We start from the raw sequence: 26,456 nt of genomic DNA, 5'->3' as shown, positions 1-26,456 counted from the left end.
TGGTGTGTCCCAAGTAGTCAACCTTCTTCTGAGCGAAGACACACTTAGATTTCTTAACATAGAGCTGATGCTTCCTCAGAATCTCAAATACAACTCTTAAATGTTGAACATGTGTATCCATGGTAGGACTGTATACCAAGATATCATCGAAAAAGATAAGTACAAATCTCCTCAAATATGGCTAAAACACTTGATTCATCAGTGACTGGAATGTTGCTGGTGCATTAGTGAGTCCAAATGACATGACTAGGAATTCAAAATACCCACAGTGAGTTTGGAAAGCTGTCTTGAATGTGTCTTGAGACTTGACTCTAATCTGGTGGTATCCAGCCGTGAGGCCCAGCTTTGTTTTGTAGACTGAGCCAGCTAATTCATCTAATAATTCATCCACATTAGGTATGGGAAATCTATCTTTGATGGTTAATTCATTCAAACTTCTATAATCCACACAAAAACGCCAAGTTCCTTCTTTTTTTTTGACCAACAATATAGGGGATGCAAACGGGCTGTTATTGTACTTGACTATCCCCTTCTGAAGCATTTCCGTCACCTGTTTCTCTATTTCCTCCTTATGGCAGTGTGGATACCTGTATGGCTTCAACTTGAAGGGTTGTGCATCTGGTTTCAGATGAATGGCGTGATCAACACTCCTGCTGGGAGGTAGGGAGCTTGGAGTCTGGAACACATCTTCAAATTCTTGGAGTAGCTCCCTAACTCTCTGTGGGATAATTTCCTCTTTTCCTTCTGATTCACCTTTACAATTCAAGGTCATGCACATTTGTCTTTTGTATTCTATGAACGTCCTCAAATCCTTCCCTCTAATCAAGTCCATCTCACAGTCCTCAGCTTGTCCATGCAAGTGAATCTCACTTCCCTCATGGTGCAGTGATATCCTGAGTTGCTGAAAATCAAAGGTGATAGGACTAAAATGTGTCATCCAATCTACCCCTAATATTATGTCCCATCGGTCTAGCTCTATCACCTTTAAATCGAATTTGAAGTTATGTTGGTTGATTCTCCAGTGTACATTTGGACAGATAGCATTGCTAGTCACAGTGGTTCCATTTCCCATGATGACAGAGAATGGTTGTTCAACCCATTTGTAGTCAATATTCATCCCAATGACTTTCTCACTGTTAATGTAGCAATCAGAGCTACCAGTGTCTACCAGCATGAAAACCTTCTCACCATCTAGTATTCCTGTCAATGTAATTGTTTTCCTTTGCAAGGAATCCGACAATGCATGCAAGGACATTTCCATAGTTTGCCCTGGGTTACCAGTTTGTTCATCTTGTTCTCCATCGCATCCTCAAAAGCAGCATCTTCTTCTTCTTCTAGTATCATGCAGTTGACGTGTCCTAATGCACATTGGTGGCCAATGCTATATTTCTCTCCACACTTAAAGCAGAGTCCCTTACTTCTCCTATATTGTAGCTCCTGTGCTGAAATTTTCTTCAGCTCTCCGCTGTCCTCCTGTAATCTGTTACTGAACCTAGAGGTTTTGACAGTATTATTGGCAGGAACTCTATAAGTATTGCTACTTAAGGCTGAGGTATTTCCTCTTGATATTCCAAACCTATTCTCCCCAGATAGTTTGAAGTTTTCCTTGGAGTGTTTGTTCTGTACTTTGAGTGAGTACTCTTGCCACTGTGACAACTCAAAAGCCTCAACCAATGTAGCTGGTTTTAGCATTCTAATCATTGGTTTAATCTCTTCTTTTAAGCCACTAATGAAGTTGGAGATGAAGTAGTTCTCATCCAAGTTCCTGATCTTAATCAACATCAACGGTTTCAACTCTTCAAATTTTTCCTGATATTCCTCTATACTGCCTTCTTGTCTTAATTTGTTGAATTCCTCCACCACATCCTTACATATGCTATCTGCAAACCTCTTACATAATAGATCTCCAAATTCTACCCAACTCAATTTAGGTTTTCCAAGCTTAACACCTTGGAACCACTTATCAGCCTTCTCATCTAAGTACATTTCTATTATTTCTACCTTTTGGCGATCTAGGATTTGGTTGTTCATAAAGTATTTGTCACATTTTCACAGCCACTCTCTAGGATTGTCCCCAGTAAACAATTGTAAGTCTATTTTTGGTGGATTTGGAAGCTGGAACTTACCCCAATCTCGTTTGCAGGCATTCTGTTGTTCTATTTCAGGTCGCAACCTCTGATGATTTGGGGGTGTAGGAAGGAGTGGCGGCATATCCGCCATTATTCTTTCCTTTCTATCTGTGTTTTTGTCCTGCGTAGAGTTCATTTTAGATAGGAGTGCGCCGAACTTCTGTTCCAAGGATTTGCTGAAATTCTGTTCCATTCCGGTCAGCATATTCTCCATTTTTTTGTTGTTTTCTTCCAATTCTTTCTTCAAATTGTCCTTGAGCTATTGCTGCTCCGACTGATGGAACAACAGCGATTCCATCAATTCCTGGAGTTGGAGTTCTTGTCGCTTCACTTGATCTTCCAAGGTTCGGAATCTCGTACCTTTTGCCATAGAAATTGATTGTACTCCAAGGATCTAAGACTCTGATTACCAATTGTTAGGATCTGAGAGGTAAATTTCCCAGTTTGGTCTGATTATTGAAGGAGAGAAGGAAGAATGAGGAGAGAGTGCGAGAGAGGGAGGTGAGCAGAGGAGAAAGAGAGGAATGAGAAGGAGCAACTGAATTCTGTTATTACTTGCCAACTCTACATGTCTGGACCCCCTTTATTACCTTTCCTCTAATACGCTACTAACTGCCTTAACTAACAATTGCACCGCCATAATTCCCATGGAACCCTTATTAATTGGGATGATACCGTTCGGTGTCCTAATCTCCCCAATTACTAACCCAAATTGCTGACCCAATTTCCTAACTTCTGACCCAATTACTCGATGCCTAACAGAATCCTGTATTTTTTCAATACCTATTAAAAAAAAAAAAAAACAGACTTAGAGCTAATTTGAAAACCGGAAATGGCCGGTTCAGCCGGCTTCCGTCTTTACTATGGAACCGGACCGGTGTCATGGCCTGAAAACGCTGGTTCGGGACAGGGGCAGAAGCAAAAGTACGTAGAAAAGTGATCAAAGCATTTGCCTGGCAGTATCCTCGTTCTTTCTCAGAATAGAAAAAGACGTACCTCATTTCATCTTAGCTTTCGCACATTTAAGCTGTTATTGCTGGATTATTTCTTTGGTGGGAATCTTCTCATAATCTAAGACAGATCGTCCCTTTTCGGTAAGCATCAAGGGATCTCTATTGATGATGAATGATCAAGCGTCATCTGACTTTGTTATTTGTTGATTATTTTGTTGATTATTCACTACTATTTACTGTCTCTAATTTCCCTTTAGTTGACCAAATGGAATATCATTGTAGATCCCCCATTGTTTGGAGTTAACCAATGCGATTCTCTTGGCAGCTTACTCTGCTGTAATTTTTGTGGGCTTGACTGTAATATAATCTTCATTGCTTGTTCACAAAGCTTGAGCTGTAATCGTGTGGATCGGACTACAAATACTGATTGATAGTGAAGATTTTACTTGAAACTAATCAGGAACCTTTTTATCGTTGGAATTAACCTTTGTTAGTCCTTTTGTTGACCTCGTCTATGTCAAATTTACTGTGGTTTTGGTTCTTTTAACCTCCTCTGAGAGTTCGTGACTTCTAAAGTTTCTATTTGATGAAAGTCCTTACCAACCAAAATCAGTGTAAATTTGGATTTCTGTGATTTCATTTACTTTTCAAAGTCTAAAATATACTCTAGTTTGGTTGCTTTACTTTTTAAATTCATTGCTTGATGGTAATATATAATCACACAGGTACTTACATGTGGTTGATCATTATGACTGCAGGTAAAAGTTTATATTTTTTTGATTCATAGATTTTGAGTTAATCATTGCATCCCAATGCAAAGCCTCCCTAGTCCAAACCAGAACATTGCTCAGCCAGCATCAGCAGCTCAGCGCAAGGTTCTGGTATATAACCCAGACTATCATGGTAAAAAATTTGGAAAGCTTTGGGTACTTGGTCCAAACTACAGGGCAAATTATGATAAATTTCAGGAGGGTATTAAAGAGAAAGCTCTTGTCCATGTACTATGCAACTCGCAATGTTTGCGATCAGCAATAATGGGTGCAATAGGAGATATTGAAACCCAAGTAAGGGCTGCTTATGCTGATGATGTGCTGGATGGTTTGACATCGGATGTGGTCCAAGAGATAATGGTAGTAGACGGCTGCTTTTTTCTCCTGTTGTCATTCTCAATTCTTGGTGCAAAACTAAAGTTCCCGGAGAACGATCTTGTTTTTGGCACAGGATGCGTCACTGAATACATGGGCATGTGGCTAGAGTCCATGTTCTTTGTTGGAAATCAAATCCCTTTCATAGTGCTTGAGAAACTTATGGATCTTAGTTTCTTTAAAGTACTTAAACAAACACTTAAATGTAAGCAGCCACTGGAATTGGGAAAAAGAACCTTACACAAGTTCTTGATTGTTGATCAGAATTCAAAACCAATGGACTTAATCCATTGCCTACAATCCATCATGCTTGGTCCAGAAGGTCGCTCAAACATAGGTGTTGCAAAAAAGGATGATGACATAGGGGACATTGGTACTGCGACCAAGTTATGCAAACATGGTGTTAAAATACGAAAGCTAGAAGGAGATTTGGGGATTAGAGGGATGCGTTATGAGTCCAATGCTTTTGGGGCTGTTTTATACTTGCCTGTATTGAGGGTTGACAGACACACAGGGCTCTTATTAAGGTGTCTTTTAAAGTATGAGATAGCTCAGGAACCTCAAGGGGTTGAACCTGAGGTAATTACTTTCTTTAAGTTTATTCGTGAGCTGATTCATACAACACAAGATAGGGAAGTCCTTGAGTCTGAAGAAGTTGTTCAAGGACAGTCAACAGACTTACTAGGACTTCTAGGAACTTTGGATGTCTTGGTTTCATCTGGCAATATGCACTCTATTAAAAGAGAAATAGTAGGAAATCGACCCTGGCAGTGGCGAAAGCCGCTAAAATGGATGTTTATTATTTCCTCTATTTTGACGTTAGCATTTGGTTTTATGCAAATGTACTATGGCATTCTTTCCTACTACAACCAGGGAAAGCCATGAGAGGTGATCTTACTGCATCCCAAAAGAACACTGACTGTGTTTGTTGCTGAAGAATAATGCCCATTAATTTTTGGGAAGGAAAGAGACATGGTTCATATTCTTCCTGTTGTTGCATGCAGAGGTTGCTTCCATGTTATCCATCCATTGGAGATATTGTAAGTCTAATCTTAATTTTGAAAAGATTTAAGGGCCTTTGATTATGCATTAGCCATTTTATGGAGAAATGTTTTGTTAAAGAGGTAAGCTGCGGCACTGATCTTTCTAACTGAGGCTGGAGCTGGGTAAGAGGAGACTTCAGTTTATTGGGATCTATCAGCCAGTCACATTAGGGCCTGTTGTATGTTGTTCAGCAAGTGTATTGTACTATTGTAAATTCGTTTGCTTCTCTCTCTATAGCCAGAGAAACCTACAAATGCCACGAGGCTGGCGCTGACCATGATGAGTCTTCGATTTTCAGAATTCATCATCTAATGGCAGTAGGCCTTTTCTACGTTGTTTAGCAATTATATTTCACACTAGTAAATTTTGCTCTCTCTCTCTCGGCAATTTATTCCACGGAGACCAAGCGCTGCTGAGTTTTATTTTTTATTTTTTTCTACTACATAGCAATTTTTTTTAATTTTTTTCTACCTACATAGTGTTAATTGAATTTGTAGCTTCGAACATTGAGTACATACTATACTAAGGACTTGATTCTACTCCCTGCTAAGATTCTAAGCTCAAGGACCCCTCATTCTCTCACTCTCTCGACTGAAGCTTTTCTCAATCAGTAGTTATTGTTTGCAATGGTGTGAAGTTCCTGTTTACCAGGGAATGGAGTATAATGAGGGTCAGTTTTCTGATCTCCTTCTTCTTTAAATTTCAGTTGTTTGCCTCCATGATATGTTTTTGTGGTGCTTTCCAGTATCCAAGATTGCCTCTCTTTGTGCTTTTGCTGCGTCTTTTTTAGGCAATGTTGCTTCTTTTTCTTGATGAAGTATATCAGCTTAGTACTATGGAAAGAGATTTTACTTGGATTTAGGATTCTTGAACTGAAAGGTCTCTAGATGGTTCTTTTATCTTGTTTATTTTTGTGTTTAGTTGTGGGCTCTTTTTTTTTTTTGGGGGGGGGGGGGGTGTGTGTGTATGTGTGTGTGTTCATTGAGTTTTCTTAGTTTCATTCTGTGGTTTGATGCCATAATACTTCATTTGTGAAAAGCACAGGGAACTAATTGCTGTTGAGGTGAATTTGTTTTAAGATTGTGTTTTACAGCTTAATTTATGTAATTTGATTCATTTTTCGTTAGTTTTATGATCTTATTCTTATTTTAGGTAATCATCTTGAATATAATGAGGTGGACAGTTTAGATGACTGTTTTCTTGTATCTACATGGAATTTGGCAAGGTATAGGTCTGGAGTTAATTTAAGCGTGCAAAAGCTTCATATTCTGACTACTGTACTTCAACATTATCACGTAACTCTGCTTATTTTCTCTGCTTATTTTCAATTTACTGTATGCATTCACATAACTCTGCTTGTATTACCTAGAAGTTCGAAGTGTCTCTTTCTTTACTGTTTTTGAATTTCAAAGTGTAGTTGAAACAAAATGTTCAACTTCCAATCCATAACAACTAAACAAATTACAGGTTCAGGCTCCGAGATTCCTATTTATACTTGCCCTGCTTCCACTATTCTGATCTTTGTGCATGCTTCATTTGGCTTGTGTTCCATGATTCAGCTCTGTTCTTTCTGGTATTCTTGTCAGCTTGTACTAAGCATTTTGCTGATTTAAGCAACCAGTTTTGCTGACTTCTAGATATCAAAGCTAGAGAAACGTAGATGGATTTGAAGTTGATTATTAATATCTAAATCAGATAAAGCGTCTAAAGAAGTCTAGGTGTTTGATTTCCATTATTACATGCAGATCTTAGCTTCTTAGTTGGATTTTGTATCCTAAATGTGTGTGTGTTTTCATGCTTAAACATAAGATCCAAACAAGCTATCGAGGCATAGATGTTTTAGTAGTTTTACTTTTATAGATGTTCTACACACATTGTGGACCAGTAAGTATTACAACTTGTACAAAGTGTATACTACATAACTGTAGAAATTTTCTCTGTAAGCTGAAGCTTGTACTTTATAGCTTCCATTGATTCTCCCATTGATTCTCTATCGAGTTTGATGCGAAGGCACTATTATTTGTTTAGATACTGAACCAAAAATCATAGCTACTCCTTTTCAAGAGATGGTTTAGATCTCACCACTTCTTTTCAAATGTGTTCTACCACATTAAACATCTGAACCAATTCATGATGTTACACATTCACTGCTGTTCTCATGGATTCTTCTTTTAGAAAGATGTCTGAGGAGCCTGAGGCCATAGGCTTGGCCATGTCAGTCTGGTTTTCATTGCATGACCTGTTTAGTAGTGGTTTTCCTTTCTCAAAATTTTCTTGTTTCAGAACTTCTGCAACTTGGATTTTTTCCAAATTCATATGCCCGTGAAACCAGATTCATTTTAATGCCATTGTTGCCTTAGTCATCATGCTATTGAAGCACATGAAACCTAAACAAAAGTTGCTGGATCTTTGTACTCTAATCTCAAAGGAATCACTGGATTTCACCCTTGCAGGACAGAAGAGTGCGTTTCAAGAGATATCCTCCTCCGAAACCATTCCATAGATGCTGAACACATCAAAGAAAAAGAAAGTTGGAGAATGCAAAGCTTCAGAATTGAGATTTAAGAACTAGATGGGCCTTAAAATTTTGTTTTTTTTCTTAAGCACGAGAAATCAAGATAACACGAGCAAGAAACTCAAATAGCCACTCAAAAAATTATCATTTTTCCCGTTTTCATTTATCAATCAACTATGTGAACAAGTGACACTTTGAGAAAGGAACCCCCCCAAAAAAAAAAAAAAAAAAAAACTACGTGACATCTCTCTCAAAATAGAAAGAATAAAAGTAGTTCTTTCAAGTTTCAACACCAAAAAATCATGTGCTTTGGGCTCAGCACTGAAGTTATAGCCCAATCTGGTTTTGGGCTCAAGGAGGGAAGCTCAAAACGGTCTCCAGCCCAAATTTCATTGATATAGCAATTAGCAAACCTGTGTACCACGCTTTCTGGTGTGCTTTACGGAGCCCTGGAAAGAAAAGCGTGAAATGCTATCTAAGACTCTTAAAACCCTAATTTACTCCCTGCTCTACAACAGCTGCAGACATCTCTCTATATATATGCATATGTACCTGGGCACCGAAGGAGAACCGTAATTCGTCCAGACTCGAAACACTTGACAACAATGTCGAAGCGAGGTACATTCAATTGCTCCGTCCCTTCCATTTTCCCTTTCTTTTTTGATTTTGTATTTGGTTTAATGTTTTGTGGTTAGGGCGAGGTGGGTCGGCGGGGAACAAGTTCCGGATGTCGCTGGGTTTACCGGTGGCGGCAACGGTGAACTGCGCCGACAACACAGGAGCTAAGAATCTTTACATTATATCGGTGAAAGGGATTAAGGGCCGGCTCAATCGGCTGCCGTCGGCTTGTGTTGGAGATATGGTGATGGCTACTGTGAAAAAGGGGAAGCCTGATTTGAGAAAGAAGGTTATGCCAGCTGTCATCGTGAGGCAGAGGAAACCATGGCGCCGAAAGGACGGGGTTTATATGTATTTTGAAGGTCATTTCTTTTACCCTTTGCATTATTCGTAAAGATTCTGGGTTTCTCCTTTTTTATTCATTTGCTGAGGTCGCATAAGTTGAGTTAGATGTTAGATTTCAGGAATGATATGCATTGTCTGTTAGTTGGGTCATTGATTAATTACTATGTTTTTGATGTTTTGGGTGTTTTTTATGTCATTAGCGGTTCAGTGGATATTGACTTGTCAAAAGAGCCTTCTTTGTCAGCTCTCGGTCTATTTAAGGCATAAGTGTATCTAGGATAATTGTTTCAATCATTTGTCGTTGGGCTTTAAAGAATATATTGTTTGGTCTTGGTTGTTTGTATAAGATTGTTTTACAACACTGCTGGAATTTGATTTTTTCTTTAATTTTTTAATTTGAAAGTACTCATCTGATTGTACTGAGACAACGCAAGTCATGAGAGGAAAGGAGATGTTCTTAGGTAAGTCATTACTTGGTGTGCAGAAGTGATGGCTGGCTAAGCAGCATCTTGATGTGTGGATTTCTCAAGAACATTTGAGTGTTATGTGCACATGACGTGATGCTTCCTGAGACCAGCTACAGTAAAATGAATGTCAGTCATAAGATCGAGTGGGTTTTAATCATGTTGAACCATGCTCTGTCAAGGTTGATACATTTCTATCACATTATTTGAATCTCTTTTTTGCTTCCCATTTTCACAAAATTCTTTTGGCTTAGTCCTTCAGTGCTGCTTGAGTGAGTTGTATGTTTATGACTATTTGTTTAGCTCTGGGGTGTACTTCGGAGAGTTGTTTACTTACTTGTCTTGTGCTTTTTTGAGCTTCTCTTTTTTATGGCTATCTCTTTCTGCGGGGGTCTTCTTTGCTGTTAGGTGGTACTTAGGAGACTTGTGTTGATTGTTTAAAGTCCAGCTAATAATGAGTTTGTTTGGACAACAAAAATTTGGAATAAAAATTTCAGATTTTGTTTTGCTTGCATCATACACACAATTTTCAATTACCTTTTTATCTCACATACATCATATCACAAAAAGTGCTACAGTAACTGGAACAAACAAATCATCCAAATAAATTCTTATCCAAACAAACTCAATGTGTCTTGCAGACTATGGTTTTAAATTAACTCTTAAGGATGTTGACTGGGGAAAACTTGTTTTAATTTAGGCTTAGAAGGAGATACGCCAAAACTAGCTTTCGCTGGCTAGGGTTTGTCTTGATGCATCATAAGCCATGTTACTTTTGTAGCCTATGAATGTAACAAGATATGATGCTTCCTTAGTCCAGCCAAATGAAATGATATTGTCGAATTTATATCGAGCGGGATTTTCCTTATGAGATCTCACTTTTCGCAATTCGATACATTTCTTCTCATAGATGGTTAAGTATTACTGCTACTCACAGATTGTTCATATCTTCCAGCTCTTAGATGGATAGCTGCAATAAATGACAGGTTATAACATGCAAGGGTCTAATAGTTAACCAGAATTTTCATTCATTGTAGTGGGATGGATAAAGTGTGTTTTTACATTTATTTTGTTTGGATGCTGAATCTCCTATTGTACTTGGATGACCTTCCCAGTCTTAGTCAGGTATTAACATACATTTAGTGGTTAATACAGTTACAAGTCTGGAAAAGGGAGTGTGCCTATCGTTACGGATGTATTAAAACCTCTTAAGCATACATCTGCTCCATATGGGCCCTAAATGCAATACACAGCAGTATTGCATCTTTGTAGATAAACAAATTAGTCAGATGTGTCTATGCAAGTATTCATTATCCTTTTGTCTAAGGAGGGTCCTGCTACCTGGCATCCGTTCCATATCTGTTGCTTCTTTGTTTTGGCTGAAGATGGTTTATGGATCTATTTGGGTTGAAGCATTATCATTGTATTATTATGGTCTTTGTTTGTGATCAATACCCATGATATTTGGGTTCATCCGACTACTTGCTTATCATAGTTATCATGTTCAGAGATTTACAGCTGAGAACATTTTGTCAGTTCAGCTATCTATTTTACATGTTTCTGTACCTGTGTATAGTGGTTTTTCCATCTCTTTACTAATAGCTGGTAACTAGATAACACCAGACATTAGTCAGGTATCCACCTTCATGTTCTGTGGTTGATACAGTTACACGTCTGGAAAAGCAAAGGTGCCCCTCGTTGCAGATGTGATATAGCTTTTTAAAGCTCAAATCTGCTCCATTGGAGCCCTACATTTTTAGCAAGAGCTTCTACATATAATTTGTTAAATTACAATGTCAATCTACAATAACAGGTCAGATGTGTGCTTGTGTAATCTTCTGCCTGAAATATGCATAGCAATGCAGACAATTTATCTGGGGTGTGTTATTGAAAACTGCTAACCAATGTATAATCAACTCTGAATTGGTTCTACATATTTTTGAAAATTTTATTTTTTTGAAAAAATAGTTGCAAATAGCATAAGTGTGAATTACCCTTAAATGTTTCTCAAGGTTAAGGGCTGCATGATACATATATTATCATCATTATCCACCAAGTCTTATTTATACCATTGATTGCAACTTAAGTAGAAGCTTATAGTTGACATTTTCTTCTTCTTTTTTTTTTGGTGTTCTAGGAATGACCTTTATAGAATTACCTCCACGGGGAGCGCATGAGCTCATAGTTGTTTTTCTTTGCATTCCCTTGTTTTATGTTAATACTTGGACTAGTATTCATATTGTCTGTTGTTTGCTTGGGGATCATGCGCAGGGATTTGGGATATCTTTTTTCATTTGATCAATGTTTGATACCTGAGTTGTTTGTCTTTATGCAGATAATGCGGGTGTCATTGTGAATCCTAAAGGTGAAATGAAAGGTATACAATTTGCTCAAACCATGGTGATTATGTGCGAATGCATGCTTAAATACAAGTATTTTGAATCTTGTTGCACTTGACCAAGCAATGGACGGTAATAGCAAGTGTTAGCTAATTTCCTTATTAATTTCCACTTAAATGTCATTGTGGACCAGCAAGATTTGCTTATTAGAAGCTCTCATAATTATCAAAATTCATTCTTGCATTTCATTTTATATTCTTTTTCGATGTTTCAAACTTCTTCTTATTTTTTATTTTATTTTATTTTTTGTGCTCTTTGTTCTCATGTCTTACATGCTAACTATTGTCTTCTTTAGGGTCTGCTATTACTGGTCCGATAGGGAAGGAGTGTGCTGATCTGTGGCCCAGGATTGCTAGTGCTGCTAATGCCATTGTTTGAGATTTGGTCTGCCTTGTCACTTTTAGTTAAACTTTGACAAGTACGAGATTTTGTATGATATTTTTTGTGTGTGAATGGCAGTTGGCTTTGCTGAAACTTGAAGCTCTTTAGCTCAAGTATTTTTCCTTTTTTTTTTGTTTTTAAATATTGTTCAGTTCCCTTTTGTCTGAACAGGCATTCCCATGGTTTGCAAAACAAAAAGTCTAGCTGTGAATTTGGAAGGAATTTAAAACTGGTAGTATTATATAGAAGTGGTGATTCAGAGGATTTGCTTCTCATTTCCTTTTTTGCTTTGGATCTGTTTCACTAATTGGAGATCTCATACGACAAAGATCTTAGGATCAGCTCAAATGTAGAAAGTTTTGGGTGGTGGTGATTTGTTTTTTTTTTTTTAAATCTGTTGCCCATGCACAAGGCAGACTTGTTGAGTTAATAATCAGAAATCGTATTGATTCCATTAAAGAGTTTCACGCACATTTTGCTTGTAAACTTGTCTCCCTGAAAGAACTGCAGGCAGTTCAGTTGACTTTTCTATTCTTCTAGTTATTACTTGCGAGTAAGCATGGAGTTGAATCTGAAATTGGTAATAGTAGTTAGTGTCTCTTACTGTTTTCCATTTGCACCCGGAATATTCTTTGAGAATTACTCATAATGGTACCATTTATCTTGACCATCATTCTTTGGGGGCAGAATTAGAATTGCATTTTCCTTGTTTGGATTGTGATTTTCTGTGGAAAATTTTTTACGTTTTTATGAACATATTTTTTAAATTATTTTTTTAATCTCGCATACATCAAATTATTACAATATTTTTTTTTATAAAAACTTCTAAAAATAGTAATTCAACGGGGAGAGTGGTTTTTTTTGGTCCAGAAGAACAGTGTGCATGTTATCCCTAAAAATAGTGTAGGCTAGGCAGCAAGACAGAAGAAATAACTTATATGTTATCCCCTTTGTATATTGATGTATCCAAGTGCTACACTTTTGTTGTTGAATGCGCTTCCAATTGTTATTTCTGTTCATCCATCCACGACTGAGTTAAAGCATAGCTGTGGAAATGGCTGATGGAAAAGTGAGAAAATTTGATACTGTCGCAAAACTCAATTTACATAGAACTAATTGCACATATGGCTTTAGCCAATGTCTTGCCGGCTAACCCTGCAATACTTTTTGGCAACCCAGAAAACCTTTGTTGCTGAAGGAATTTCTATTAGCTGGTTAAAAAACGAAATTTTATTAGCCGGTTATGGTTGCAACAATACTCGATTTAGACTATTGAGATTGGTCAGATTGATCACGTCCAAATAATCGATTTAATATTTTAAAGTTCCTCGGGATAATAAAGAAAATCTATCTATTAATGTTCCTCCAGCACGGATGCAGGCGCTGCTGCTGCTGCTGCAGACAATTCTGATCAATAAATGGTAGTAATACGTTGACAAACAAACCGATCATTTTTTGTATGGGCGTCCAATACGTTGACAAACTAAAGTCAGCGGCTCCTAAATGAAAGTCAGTCGATGGAGCCCATGTGATATGCTTTTATGACGTTTTAAGAAAGACTTGAGGAAGACTTTTATAACTCGGTCCTAATGTGGAAGACTTGAGGAACTTTCCAAAAATGAAGACCAACGCATTTGACAATGCTAGCGTAAAGTCAACTGTCCGAGACATGCTAAGCCTCCTAGCATAGTGACAGTTTTATAGATTCTAATTACCATTTGACAATCTTTAGTATTTTTGTTGCAGACTTTTGGGCAGTATCTTATGGATTAACTGGGATAGAGTAATCCCTTATTTTAATACATTAGGTGTCTTGTTTGCCATGTGAAGCTGAAAATGGAGAAGAAGCTCCATGTGCCAACTAATGCCCACTGCTCCATGTCCTTTGCACCTCCTAGTGTAAATTGCTGACCAGTTCCACATATAGTAGCTATTTAAACCGGACAAATTAGACAGCCATCGATGCCCGTTGTAGATTGCCGACTACCCTTTGTGAGGAAAAGGATGGCAAGAAGTGTTGGCATTTTGTTAGCTATCTTTTGCTTCCTGCTAGGCTCAGCTGCAGCAGACTGCAACATTCTCAAGGAGAAAGGGAAAGATGGACTTCAAATCACCTTGAAGAACTACTGTGAGGCTTGGAGGATGAATGTTGAGCTCCATAACATCAGGGATTTTGATGTTGTGCCTGATGAATGTGTTTCATACATGGGCAAATACATGACATCAACTCAATACAGGGTGGATTCTGAGAGGACTATTCATGAATCCATTGTCTATCTCAGCACCAGCTGCAATCTCAAGAAAGATGGCGCAGATGCTTGGATCTTTGACATTGATGATACTCTTTTGTCCACTGTCCCTTACTACAAGAAAAATGGTTTTGGGTAAGTCATTTCAGCTATAAGATTCTATTATTCATTCACTTTTAAGCCTGATTCCTACCATATATTGTTTTTAATAGGGGAAAGAAGTTGAACTTGACCTCTTTGGAAGAGTGGATGAGCAAGGGCAAAGCACCAGCTCTTCAGCACTCTCTGAAGCTTTTCAATGAGCTTAAATCACGAGGAGTTCGGATCATTTTGGTTTCTTCAAGGATGGAGCATCTCAGATCTGCCACAGTCGACAACCTTGTCAATGAGGGCTTCTTTGGCTGGAATATTCTCTTATTAAGGTCTGGATATGATTTCTTTTGCTAGCACAATATGCATCCTTTTAAAACATGATTCTGTGCATCTGGTCTAAATGGTGCCTGCCTATCTTTTGAGATTATTCTCATTGCTCTATTGTTGCAGGGGAGCTGATGATGCACATGCATGCAAGGACATCCAGGGATTCAAATCTGATGTAAGGAAACAATTGATCAGCAAGGGATATCGCATTTGGGGCATTCTTGGTGACCAATGGAGCAGCATTGAGGGGCTTCCAAGTGCAAATAGAACATTTAAACTTCCAAATCCTTTGTATTATAGTGCCTAAAAATCACAACAGTCCTCGTACTCAAGAAGAGTCATCTTTTCTGCTTAATATTTACAGTCCTAGTTGCATTTGATATTTTCCTAACAATCAAGCTTGTCGTGTCCTAGCATATTTTGTCATCCCCGGTTATAGAAATGGTCCCTGAAGAATAAAATTCTGCTCGTGGACCTCAGCTCTTGTGCTATCAGTTATTTCCCCTTCAAAAAGCTTAAATAAGGATCTTAAGTTCATTAGCCGTTGCTTGCAAATTATTTGCCAATCACGCAAATTATGTAATTAAATCAATCAATCTTGCACCACAAAAAAGTAATACCTGAAGGAAATGAACCGACCAAAAAGAGTTAAAAAAAAAAAAGAAGTAAAAGAAAAAACAGTACTGAGAGATTCAAGCATATTTCAGAGTACACAACTTGCAAATTGCCTTTCAGAGTATTACTTTGTCGAATCTTCTTGAATAATTGATCTACTTTGGGTATAATCATATATGCCACCCCCTTTTGTGTCTATATAATTCTATATAACTGCAGCTTGGGCAATTCAATGAATCTGCTTGTCGTTTCATCTAAACAAACAAGGGATTCTCTACCAAATATCCCTTGATTATCCATTCCCAACTTCATTTGAATAGAAGGATTCGACAAAAGATTTTTTTAATCCACTCAAATTCTTATAAGCCGTTTGAATTATTTGATAAGTATTTGAGTTTGAAATTCGCCAATTATTTAATTAGTATTTAAATGTATTTAAGATAATGGGCTACAATTTTGACAAACTCAAATAAGTCCCATGCAGAGTCCGGGGTAAAAACCAGCTGAAGTATCTACTTTGAAAGCATATGCAAAGTCATCCATGTTGCGGCCGGTGTTAATGAGAAACAGTCTGCTTTCCTAGAAATTGATCTACTAGTCTAGATGACAGTGTTGGAGACACTATTAATTAATTAGATGCTTCTGCTCCTATTTAAGTGACTTTTTGGAGCATTGTTTTGTTAAAAGATACTCAATTTACCCTCCAACAATTAATTTACGAGATTCTTTATTTGCATGTAGTAAACCTTTCACGAGCCAATTTTGGTTTTATGTCTTGGATGCCATAATAATTAGTTCCAACAAATGGGCTCACAGTTTTGTCTCAGCTTATGTGCTAGAGTTTCTTGCGAGGATCATATATATGCTAGTTGACTGCATTTCACTGCCCAGATACAGCAAGGGCAATCACTAGGCAAATAGTACATATTCAGCTTCCAGTTTCATTCTCATAACTTGGAATATTTCGATCACTTTTACCGTACAAGTTAGGACAGTTTACATAGGAAAAGAGACAAAAATTGCTAGGCCGAAAACCAGATAACCAGTAGTACGTAGTAATATTATGTCCAGCATTACATAAGGGCTATTGATGCCATAATAGTTGTCCAGTGAGGGATTAACTCAGAAGCCCTTTTTTAGGACTCGAGCAATTTTACGCACGACCAGTCTCGAGCAAATTTCCAGACCTAAGATTTACTGTTTACTGGTTCAACGAACGCAATCAGTCAATACCCCAAAATAGATGAACCCAAAAAATTAAAAAGAAGAACGAAGGAGATGGACCAACATATAACCATAATAAAGATAACAAACAGTCTGGTAAAACTAAGGCATATTTTGATTTTTGAGCCATACATCCAGCAAAGGTTGGAAGATTTTACCACGTTTCATCTCTCAAAGTTTCCCAGCGGTATCAGACTTTCCACATACCTAAGAGGACCAACATAGGATTCCTGGCCGGAATATGTGTGAATTTCCTTGAGTGACTTGGTTTTTACATTGTAAGCCAATATACAATAAGAGCCTGAGATCAATAACTCCTCGCCGGACTTGGTGAAGAAGAGAGGCTCCCACCCCCTCACACTTCTCAAATTCGCTCCACCAGATATAGCGCACAAAGTAGCCCAAGATTCCTTCACACCATATTCTCGCATAACAAAAAGCTCGCACTTGAATGTATAAATTCCAGCAGTATATCTAGACATGCAAAGGCATCCGTCCAAAACTCCCAGCCTGTAAATAGGCTTATTCCCACCACGTACCACTGCTGGCGTGGGTAATTTGCTAAATCTGTTGGTGGTTTCATCAAAACAAACCATCAAGTCACCGCCAATGATCTCCTGACCATTTACGTCTATCCAATGCAAATTGCCATTGGCTAAAACCCCTGTTCCCCTAAGCATGTAGGGGAGACTGACATCTCTTAAAGTTGTTCCCCTCTTCAAGCTAAAAACAAGAGCCCTTTGAGAAGGAAACGATGAAGAAGAATAATACACCATTATTGCTTTGTAATCATCTGACAACTTGTCGAAGCAAAATCCATAGGCCACTGGATAATCAGTTATACGGTTTTCACCATACAATATCCTCCTGCCGAAGTTGATCAAACCTCTAAAAGATCTTGTTGATGGGTTCAAAAGATAGAAGTAACAATAACTATAGCAGTCGTAACGGGTACCATAAGTACTGAAGAGCACCAAACCGTTACAAGATCCCACAAAATCTAAATGCTGTCGATCCCAACATTGCCTAGGAATCTCTCGGATTGCATACTGATGGTCTAAAGAACCAAAACATCTTTTGCCACTACACCAGAAGATCGCGTGTTCTCTACCTTTAGTCACCAAACTGAATCGAGGATCGGATAGCAAAGAGTTCCATAACTTGCAAACCAGCTTGAATTTCAAAATCGATTTCACCGGCAATCTAGAGAGTATCTCAACAATCATTTCCTCTGGTATGTGAATGTGTACCATAGTGGTTATCCTTAACAAAACTCGTGTATGAAGAAAATAAACATGCTAATTTAACTTAGGGTTTGTTAAACTGTCGTTCGTATTTATTGAGCAGCCGTCAGCAAAACAGCTTTTAACTAAATTTTTTAAGAGCCCACGGACAATTAAAACTAAAACCTAGAAAAAGTCAGCTCGAGCTTATCTATTCAGGCCTTAAGTATTAATAGGCCGGAGCCTAGCTTACTGCTTACCTGTAAATAGAGAGAGTAGCCTTTTGGTATAAATAAAATTGTCGCTTTTAAAAAACCCCTCATAAACAACCTATTACTTATATTTTCCTCTATCTCTCTCATCATAAATGTCAAGAAAGTATTTTTCTTAATGTAATTTTTAATAAAATATAGTGTGATTAGAAATTATATGTTTGCTTTAAATTACCTATTGCTTTAATAAAATATAGTGTGATTACACATTTTATTTCGGTGAATTTTTTTTACCTGTTTATATTCAAAACATAAAATCAGATCTCATAAAAATGATTTCAAGAAAATATATTCCAAAAATTAATATCCTTTATTAATTGCACACATATCATGCTCCTTGAACACTTGTATGCACGTTAATATAGGAGGCAAGAATATTATAGACTATAATGAAGATGTGATGAAATATCAATTATTTGTGTGTTTTTTTGAAGATGTGATGAAATATCAGTTATTTTTGTATTTTTTCTGATGAGTAATTGATTCTGCCCATCGAGATAAAACTAACTATCAATATTAAAACTAACCATAGCTAGCTATTCCATTAAAACTAACTATTAATATTAAAAACTCAAAATCAAATTAATAAATAAACAAATTCACCCTTCCACTACTTTTTAATTTTTCCAAATACAAAAAAAAAATAGAGATAAAAAATAGATAAATACAAAATAAAAAGTCACCATTAAGGATTTGTAGTCATTAAAAATTTAGTTAGTTTTGAAACTTATAATAATGATATTTGCAGTCATCACTGCCATGCTGTTTGTCACTTATTTTAAAGTCAACTTCCAAGGCTAAATGGAAAATATGTTGCTGCTTGTTAACATTAAGATGGATTTCCATTTCATTTATAGAAGAGAATAAACGAACCAAAGAATGCAAGAAGTGGAGTTGTCAAAAATGATTGCTGTACAATAATTACAATCAAACTTGACACTATAGTAAGCAAGTTTTAGCCTACGTACCTTGCTTATAGGATACTATCCTTACATTCCATTCATCTAGGATAACAAAAAATACTACTAATAACCTATAAAAATTTGGAGTATGTTGTGTCCTTAAGGGAGGAAGAAAGAATATCAACTTCACCTAACATCAAGGCTAGTAATTTACCAGCTAATGGAAAGAAAACGCGGGAAAAAGATCTTATTGTACAGTATAGGGATGCCCTCAGAACATGTACAATTATGGGGCAAATCATTGGGTGATTGCCTTAAATCATCCTGTGTCTTTCTTCCAATCAACAGGAGATGCCTCCAAAAAAAAATCCACAGGGGAAAAGAACCTTGCCACGCTAAAAGAAAAAAATAGTTTTGAACAAGCCCATAATCAGTCGGGCTGCTGCTGACGAAAAAACACAGCAGAGACACAGAAGAAGAACTTAGAGAGTACCAAACGAGGCCGGAACGAGTGATTTGTTAAGTCTTCAGTTCCAGGCCACAATGGTGGATGAGCCTTGGCTAGGTCTGGCCTAATTATGTTTATTGAAAGCAAAGGAATATCTTATATTTTGGAGCAAATGTTTGCATCTTAAGGTTTTTATTTCCTTTTTCTCTTTAGTGGTAAAAAAATATTTGGGTTCAGTCAATCTTTCAAGCATCTGTTGTTATCAAAATTAATAAGTAAACAAACAAATAAATGAGGCTCAAAGTTACTGATAGGAAGATAGATCAGATGAATTAAGATTTTTTGCTTTGAAATGGCCCCTAACAAATAAAAAAGAGCACAATTTTTCAATCAAATTTTAGTCGGAATAGACCGTAGACCCATCATGAAATGATTTTTAGGGGTAAATTTGGCAACTCACTTAAAGTTGTCCTAAAAAAAGGGTGAATTAAGAAATTAGGTCAACATTAAGTGAGTTGCCAAATTTGCTCTTAAAAAGCTAATCAGTGATGGGCCCTTGAATTATTCCGACCAAAATTTGATCGGAAAGATGTTGAGGAACCAAAAGTGAACATTTCTTTATTATTTTTTAAGGACTAAAATCAATCATTTTAATTTTGAGGGATTAAAATTTCATATAAAAAATATGTGGGGGACGATTGGTGCAATTTTCTCTTCATATTTTATTTCCCACTCTTTTTTTCTTTTAAAACAAAACCTGGCTTTAACTCGAAGTGGCCTGGTGGTAATTGAGGGACCAACTATAACTATGTCTATAAGAATAAGACTGCTATTCCTACTTGTTGATTAACGAACAAGACAATGAATCCTGGTTTATGTGATTTATGATTATTTTTCATAATAATTCCAACTATAGGAAAGTTTTCCAAAATCGATCATCAGATATTATGGCTTTATCAAAACAAAAGTAAGATCACTAGCAACTGAAACCACATACATGTGTTTGTACAAAGCCATACATACAGTGCTATAAATTATAAATCTAACGATTCATTTCAGTAACCTATTCTGTTCTACGAGAGAGACAGCGAGTGGGTCAGTCATACAAACAAAGTACCATAAAATTGAAGAGTTGGATTAGTTCTTGGGAAAACATTTTAGTGGAAGGCCGGAAAGTTTCTGATTTACAACGCGTACAGTTTGCACGGAAAAGCTAACAATTTTGCATGGACGGTAACTGAAACAATGATCAAACAATTCCAGAAAATATAGATGCAAAATCAATTGATCACATCTTTTGTACCAAAATCAAGTTGAATTCAAAGTCGAGTGCTTATATAGAGGCCAAAATTACTCACAAAGTCACTCTAGCGACCCTCGTAAGTTTAACAGCTGATTCTCACAGATCAAGATGAATAAAAATTTCCAATTCCCACCTTTAAAGATCACCATTTAACCCAACAACTTATTAAGATACGCACTTTCATATGGCTGGCCCGGTTTTCTATGTCAACTAGTACTTTAGTCTAAAATTGAAGTGGAAGTGCATCTGAATTTTGAGGGTCCGAAGTGGAATTTACCCTTTTATGTTTGACTACTTAATCTATTTTTGAAGAAGTGTGAAAAAAAAATGAAATTGAGTCGTCATTTATTGACTTTTTTGTGTCTTTACACTAAATTTTTGAGGAGATTTTTGGCTGAGAAAGAAAGAACAAGAGATTTTTCTAAATTTATTTTTAATATATAGCATCTCTTCATGATCATAACAACTTTTCTTTTGTCCGCTACTCTCTTAGATTGACTAAGATAGTTCAACTAACATCTAAACTATACAATTTTACGTTAATTTAAAGGGCCTGTAGCGGAATACCTGGAAATTGGATATGCAACAAAAAAAAAAAAAAAAAGAAATTTGCTCATGCCTAACCAATTAAGAGCGTCCCTTGATCAGAACAAGCTCTTTTCGTATTGCATTGCTAGGATGTCACATTGACGGAGATCGTTCAGCTAATACCTCAATCTTACAATATAATATGTTTTCGAACTACGTACATTTGGCAAGATTCAGTGAAATTTTTTCTACAACTTGCATTTGTAGCGTTCAGCAACAGCTTGCAAGTTTATACAATTTTGACTAATAGATACAAAGAAAAAAAAAAAAAGAAGTCATGCCCAGCCAACGAAGAGCTTCCCTTGGTTTTGTTTGCTAGCATGTAATATTGATACAGATTGTTCAGCTAATATATCTTAATTATCCAATAATATATTTTTTTTTCATCTTACATCTTACAATATTTATTCAAATTCTTTCTACAGCTTGCATTCGTAGTGTTCACCAACAGCTTGCAAGTTTATGTTTAATTTTGACTAATAGATTAAAAAAAAAAAATGTAGTCATGCCTAGCCAGTGAAGAGCTTCCCTTGATTTTTTTTTTTAAAAAAAAACAGCCTTTATTTTGCTTGCTAGCATGTCATATTGACATTGATACTTCAGCTAATATATCTCAATTGCGCCGTATTATATATTGATTATCGTACATGTAGCAATACATTTGTTCAAATTCTTTCTATAACTTGTATTTGTAATGTTCAGCGACACCTTGCAAAGTTATGCATAGTTTTGGCTAATACCATGACAAATCTGGTCACGCCTAGCCATCAAAGACCTTCTGATACCGACAAGACCCTTTTTTTTTTTTTTTTTTTTTTCTTTGTGTTTTAGCTAGCTTGTCATAGTGACAGAGATCGTTCGGCCAATACCTCTATTAAGCAATTTATATTATTTCGGATTACATGCAGCAAAATTTGTTGAAATTTTTTTTCTATAATTAGGGGTATAAACGCCTAATTGTTTAAGCATGTTTAATTATTTTGACGAGTTTGAAATTCATTCAAGCTTGATTTATTTACTTTTCAAGTTGAGTTCAAACGAACTTTTATCAAACCCAACTTAAGTCGAACTCGAGTAATTTGAATTTTTTATATATAAATTTCACTAAAGTGTTAATCGAGTTGAGTTCAAGTTAAACTTGCAAGTTTATCAAATATAAATTGTTGTTTGATTTTAGTTTAATTAGCTCGCAAACTAAACTCAAATGAATTTTTTCTGCAATTTGCATTAATATAGTTCATAAATAACTCGTAAATTTATGCTTTATTTTCACTAATAAATAGTAACAAGTACGTCATGCCTAACCAATGAAGAGCTTCAATTCTCTTGATCCTTGCATCTTTTTTTATTTTTATTTTTATTTTTTTGGCTAGCATGTCATAGTGACAAAGATATATAGCAAAAAAATTTTCGAATTCTCTATACAAATAACGATGTTCTGCAACAACTTGCAAGTGTATGCATAATTTTGACCAATAGGTAAAAAAAAAAAATTCTGGACATGCCTGGCCAATGACGAGCTGCCCTTAATCCAAACAACCTTTATTTTGCTGCTAGCTAGCATGTCATATTTGTTGATATAGACAGTTCAGCTAATACATCTCGATTGTCTCATATTATATATCTGTTTCTCATTGGACGTTGCAGTATTTATTCAAATCCTTTCTACAACTTGCATTTGTAGCGTTCAGCAACAGCTTGCAAGTTTATACAATTTTGACTAATAGATACAAAGAGAAAATGTAGTCGCGCCTAGCCAATGAAGAGCTTCCCTTGGTCGTAACAACTTTTATTTTGTTTGCTAGCATGTCATATTGATACAGATTATCCCGTATTATATATATGTATATATATTTCATCGTACGTATTGCAATATTTATTCAAATTCTTTCTACAACTTGCATTTGTAGTGCTCAGCGACAAGTTTATGCAATTTTGACAAATGGATAACAAAAAAAAATCTAGTCGTGCCTAACCGACAAAGAGCTTCCCCTGATCGTAACAACTTTCATTTTGTTGCCTTGGGTGTCATACTGATAAAGATCATTCAGCCAATATCTCAATTATCCCGTATTATATATTGACTATCGTACGTGTAGCAATACATTTGTTCATATTCTTCTATAACTTGTATTTGTAATGTTCAGCGACACCTTGCAAAGTTATGCTTAGTTTTGACTAATAACATGACAAATCTTGGCCATGCCTAGCCATCAAAGAGCTTCTGCTACTGAAAATACCCCATTTTTTTTCCTTTCTTTTTCTTTGTGTTTTAGCTAGCTTGTCATATTGACAGAGATCGTTCGCCTAATACCTCTATTATGCAGTTTATATTATTTCGGATTACATGCAGCAAAATTTGTTCTACAATTAGGGGTATAAATGAATCTGAACAAGCCAAATGCCTTATTGTTTAAGCTTGTTTAATTATTTTGATGATTCTGAAATTCGTTCAAGCTTGATTTACTTACTTCTCGAGTTGAGTTCAAATGAACTTTTATCAAGCCCAACTTAAGTCGAACTCGAGTAGTTTGAATTTTTTACATATAAATTTCATTAAAGTGTTAATCGAGTCGAGTTCGAGATGAACTTCAAAGTTTATCAAATATAAATTGTTGTTCGATTTTAGTTTAATTAGCTCGCAAACTAAACTCAAATGAATTTTTACTGAGCCAAACTCGATTTAAGTATCGAATAGTTTGATTCATCTTTTAACCCTACTTACAACTTGCCCCTGGTAAAGTTTAAAATTTGCTTGCAAGTGTATGCTTAATATTGACTAATAGTAAAAAAAAAAAAAAAAGAAATCGACTGATAGTAGATATTAAATATGGTCATGCCTAGCCAATAAAGAGCTTTCCTGTATCATTACCAACATTAAATATTGCTTTTCCTTTTAATGTAGTACTTAATAATTCAACAAAGAAGAAGGTGTGTAAGAGAAAATATAGTATCGTGTTTCTTGTAGGCTGCAAATAGGCACTACAACAATTCTATCAATAGGGAGTCAAATGTTGAAGGCTGTATTATAGTTTCCTCAAGTTGATGAATGGGGCGATTGCCTAATGCCTATCATAAATTTCAACACATTTTGGTAAATATCAACAGTAAAATAACACTTTTTTGAACTTTATTTTTAGCTCTTTCCTTTCATAAACATTTTTTGCACATATGAAATATTGTTGTTCCAGTTTAAAATGCAAGAACTGGTGCATTGAACCAGTCAAAACATTAGTACAGGTTGTGGGAAGGAAGAGCAAAGATCTCCAATAACTGAATTCTTGAAGTTGTGGGAAGCCATTAACGTCGGGGTCTGATGTAACCAAGCAGTGCAAGGAATGCTTGGACTGCGGTGAAGACAAAAATCAAGAAAGCCACTATTTTGAACTTTTCCCAGGGAGCTATGTTATAATCTCTAAGTCTGATCCTCAAAGTATGGTGGTCTGAAGTGTTGATCTTGTCCTGGCCGACCATGTTGTCCAAGATTGTCGGCAACTTTTCTTTAAGGTAAAGGTTGTCTGCCTTGATGATTCCGTTCTCTGCTAAGAGTTTGACATCCTCATACGTGCAAATGAGATCACTCATCAAATGCAGATAGGATCTCACCTCGCGTTCGTGCTTGCCCTGACTCACTTCGTAAAGCTTCAAGCTTTTGAATACTAATTCCGTATCATCATCAACAGTAAAAACCGGCAAGTAAAGACGAGAGAAGAGGAAGTAGTCATTAAAACTAATCTTATGAGTACATCCCACCTTTTCCTCTTTTTGAAAATAAATTCCCTTTTTTTTCAACTCCGTGGCACTGAAAGTCAAGTTCTTGGCCTGGTTGACACCCCTGCCGGCTTCCAGATCAACATTTTCTGTTTCATTTGCAAGGAGGTTGGCATTCCGCAGACTTCCTCCCGACCCACACATCGAGGTGTGAAGGGCATGGAGCAAGTCAGAAGGTTGTTGCTGCCCGCTCCGGGGAGTTGGAGATGTCATAGTTTGATTTTCCATATATTCTCGAGCAGGCAAAACCATTGACTCATACAAGATCCTCCTGGGCACATCTGCTGGGGTTTCCTTGTCCACCTCAGGCAAAATTGTCTGGAAAAACCTTTGCTTCATTAACTCGTTTAGCACCAAAAGTGGTAATTGATTTCCAACAAAGAACATCGCTTGAATCCATTTCTTGACGTCCTCCTTGTTCCTTTTTTTGCCAAAAATTATGTGATTGGAAGAATACCCCAATTTCCCGGACGGAACTCCAAGGATGAATAATGCCAACTGGAGGAAGAAGCAACCATCTTTAATCATCATCCAGCGGAACTCAGACTCTGTCAAGTCATCCAGGTCTCCTGAATCTGCATCAGCATAAATAGCCCTGGCTCTTTTCTCTATCCTTCTTATAGAAAACAAGTAATCTTCTTTGGTTTTGTTCCTGTCTTCAGATTTTTCCAATACCTTATCCCACGCTTCCTTCTTTCCATTGACCGCCGGCTCATCTCGGCGGTAAAATGGGCCAAATCTGGGTTGTGTGTCTTGGAGCTTTCCCTTTTCTCCAAGTTCAGCAAGGACTGAAGACTGGCACTTGCATATCCTACGAACAGGCTTCCGATTGACTGTTACTATTGGGTTGCCTTCATCTTGACCTGAAGTGTTTATCGGTTTGTATTTGTGCTGGAAAATTGACATATTCGATCTGCCGCAGGACAAACGCGAATGCAAATTATTTGTGGCTCCTCCTGCATTTGAAATCCATGATCCATCATACATCATTTTAATATCGTATGAACCAATTCATAATTGAGGAAGCGCATTAAGTACCATGTACTCGATCATACTAAGAAGAACTAGATTCACACACCCATTCCCCGAAACGCAACTGAAACAGAAAAATAGTTGAAAAGAAAAGCATGTCATGCATTATACAGATGGAAGTACCGGATTAGTCGAGATTGAAGGCTCCTCGGCTCCAATGAACTTCTTGGTAGAAACTGCTACAAGGGAGGGCAATTTAATAGTAGCAGTGATGCTAGGTTGAAGGGAGAAAAGGAAATTTTAATGAACAGAGCGATTTGGCATTGGAAGAGGAGCCGGATTCAGTAACTCTAGCTCCGAACCCTTTCCTCCACGGTTCATAGAAACGAGAAAACTACTCTGGGGCCCTATAAGTCGGGCTTTGTCTAATTCAAACTGTTACTACTATAATTCTTGCACGTGTTGACGTAGATCCA

The 26,456-nt window shown here is 36.7% G+C and overlaps 6 protein-coding genes across 7 annotated transcripts; 3 read left to right on the top strand and 3 right to left on the bottom strand.

Moving 5' to 3' along the window:
• Positions 1-181: 181 nt before the first annotated feature.
• LOC113737944 (uncharacterized) lies at positions 182-2,220 on the bottom strand. Its single transcript, XM_027265079.2, has 3 exons — positions 2,127-2,220; positions 1,269-2,012; positions 182-1,200 (listed from the first exon to the last, which is right to left on the bottom strand). The coding sequence occupies exons 1-3, from the start codon at positions 2,218-2,220 to the stop codon at positions 182-184; spliced, it is 1,857 nt and encodes a 618-aa protein (XP_027120880.2).
• Positions 2,221-2,729: 509 nt separating this feature from the next.
• LOC113736211 (uncharacterized) lies at positions 2,730-5,665 on the top strand. Of its 2 annotated transcripts, none has more exons than XM_027263068.2 (2): positions 2,730-3,223; positions 3,808-5,665. In XM_027263068.2, exon 2 carries the CDS (start codon positions 3,895-3,897, stop codon positions 5,110-5,112), a length of 1,218 nt encoding a protein of 405 aa, XP_027118869.1. In that variant the 5' UTR covers positions 2,730-3,223; positions 3,808-3,894; the 3' UTR covers positions 5,113-5,665. The 2 variants fall into 2 exon arrangements, with proteins under 2 accessions (XP_027118869.1, XP_027118868.1); XM_027263067.2 differs by having other exon boundaries at positions 2,731-3,223; positions 3,841-5,665.
• Positions 5,666-8,215: 2,550 nt separating this feature from the next.
• On the top strand, positions 8,216-12,257 carry LOC113736212 (large ribosomal subunit protein uL14). The gene is made up of 4 exons (XM_027263069.2): positions 8,216-8,404; positions 8,482-8,766; positions 11,549-11,590; positions 11,908-12,257. Exons 1-4 carry the CDS (start codon positions 8,392-8,394, stop codon positions 11,988-11,990), a joined length of 423 nt encoding a protein of 140 aa, XP_027118870.1. The 5' UTR covers positions 8,216-8,391; the 3' UTR covers positions 11,991-12,257.
• Positions 12,258-13,945: 1,688 nt separating this feature from the next.
• Positions 13,946-15,202, top strand: LOC113736771 (acid phosphatase 1-like). The gene is made up of 3 exons (XM_027263868.2): positions 13,946-14,377; positions 14,455-14,664; positions 14,786-15,202. Exons 1-3 carry the CDS (start codon positions 13,956-13,958, stop codon positions 14,967-14,969), a joined length of 816 nt encoding a protein of 271 aa, XP_027119669.1. The 5' UTR covers positions 13,946-13,955; the 3' UTR covers positions 14,970-15,202.
• A 1,463-nt stretch (positions 15,203-16,665) lies between these two features.
• On the bottom strand, positions 16,666-17,754 carry LOC113737943 (F-box protein CPR1-like). The gene has a single exon (XM_027265078.1). The coding sequence runs from the start codon at positions 17,752-17,754 to the stop codon at positions 16,666-16,668; it is 1,089 nt and encodes a 362-aa protein (XP_027120879.1).
• Positions 17,755-24,345: 6,591 nt separating this feature from the next.
• On the bottom strand, positions 24,346-26,379 carry LOC113736738 (uncharacterized). Its single transcript, XM_027263822.2, has 2 exons — positions 26,164-26,379; positions 24,346-25,964 (listed from the first exon to the last, which is right to left on the bottom strand). The coding sequence occupies exon 2, from the start codon at positions 25,912-25,914 to the stop codon at positions 24,538-24,540; it is 1,377 nt and encodes a 458-aa protein (XP_027119623.1). The 5' UTR covers positions 25,915-25,964; positions 26,164-26,379; the 3' UTR covers positions 24,346-24,537.
• Positions 26,380-26,456: the final 77 nt, after the last annotated feature.

This window comes from Coffea arabica, chromosome 3e, assembly GCF_036785885.1.
Source record: "Coffea arabica cultivar ET-39 chromosome 3e, Coffea Arabica ET-39 HiFi, whole genome shotgun sequence".
Lineage (NCBI taxonomy): Eukaryota > Viridiplantae > Streptophyta > Magnoliopsida > Gentianales > Rubiaceae > Coffea > Coffea arabica.
The sequence above is the reverse complement of the archived record's forward strand: the minus strand, read 5'-3'. Positions and strand labels throughout refer to the sequence as shown.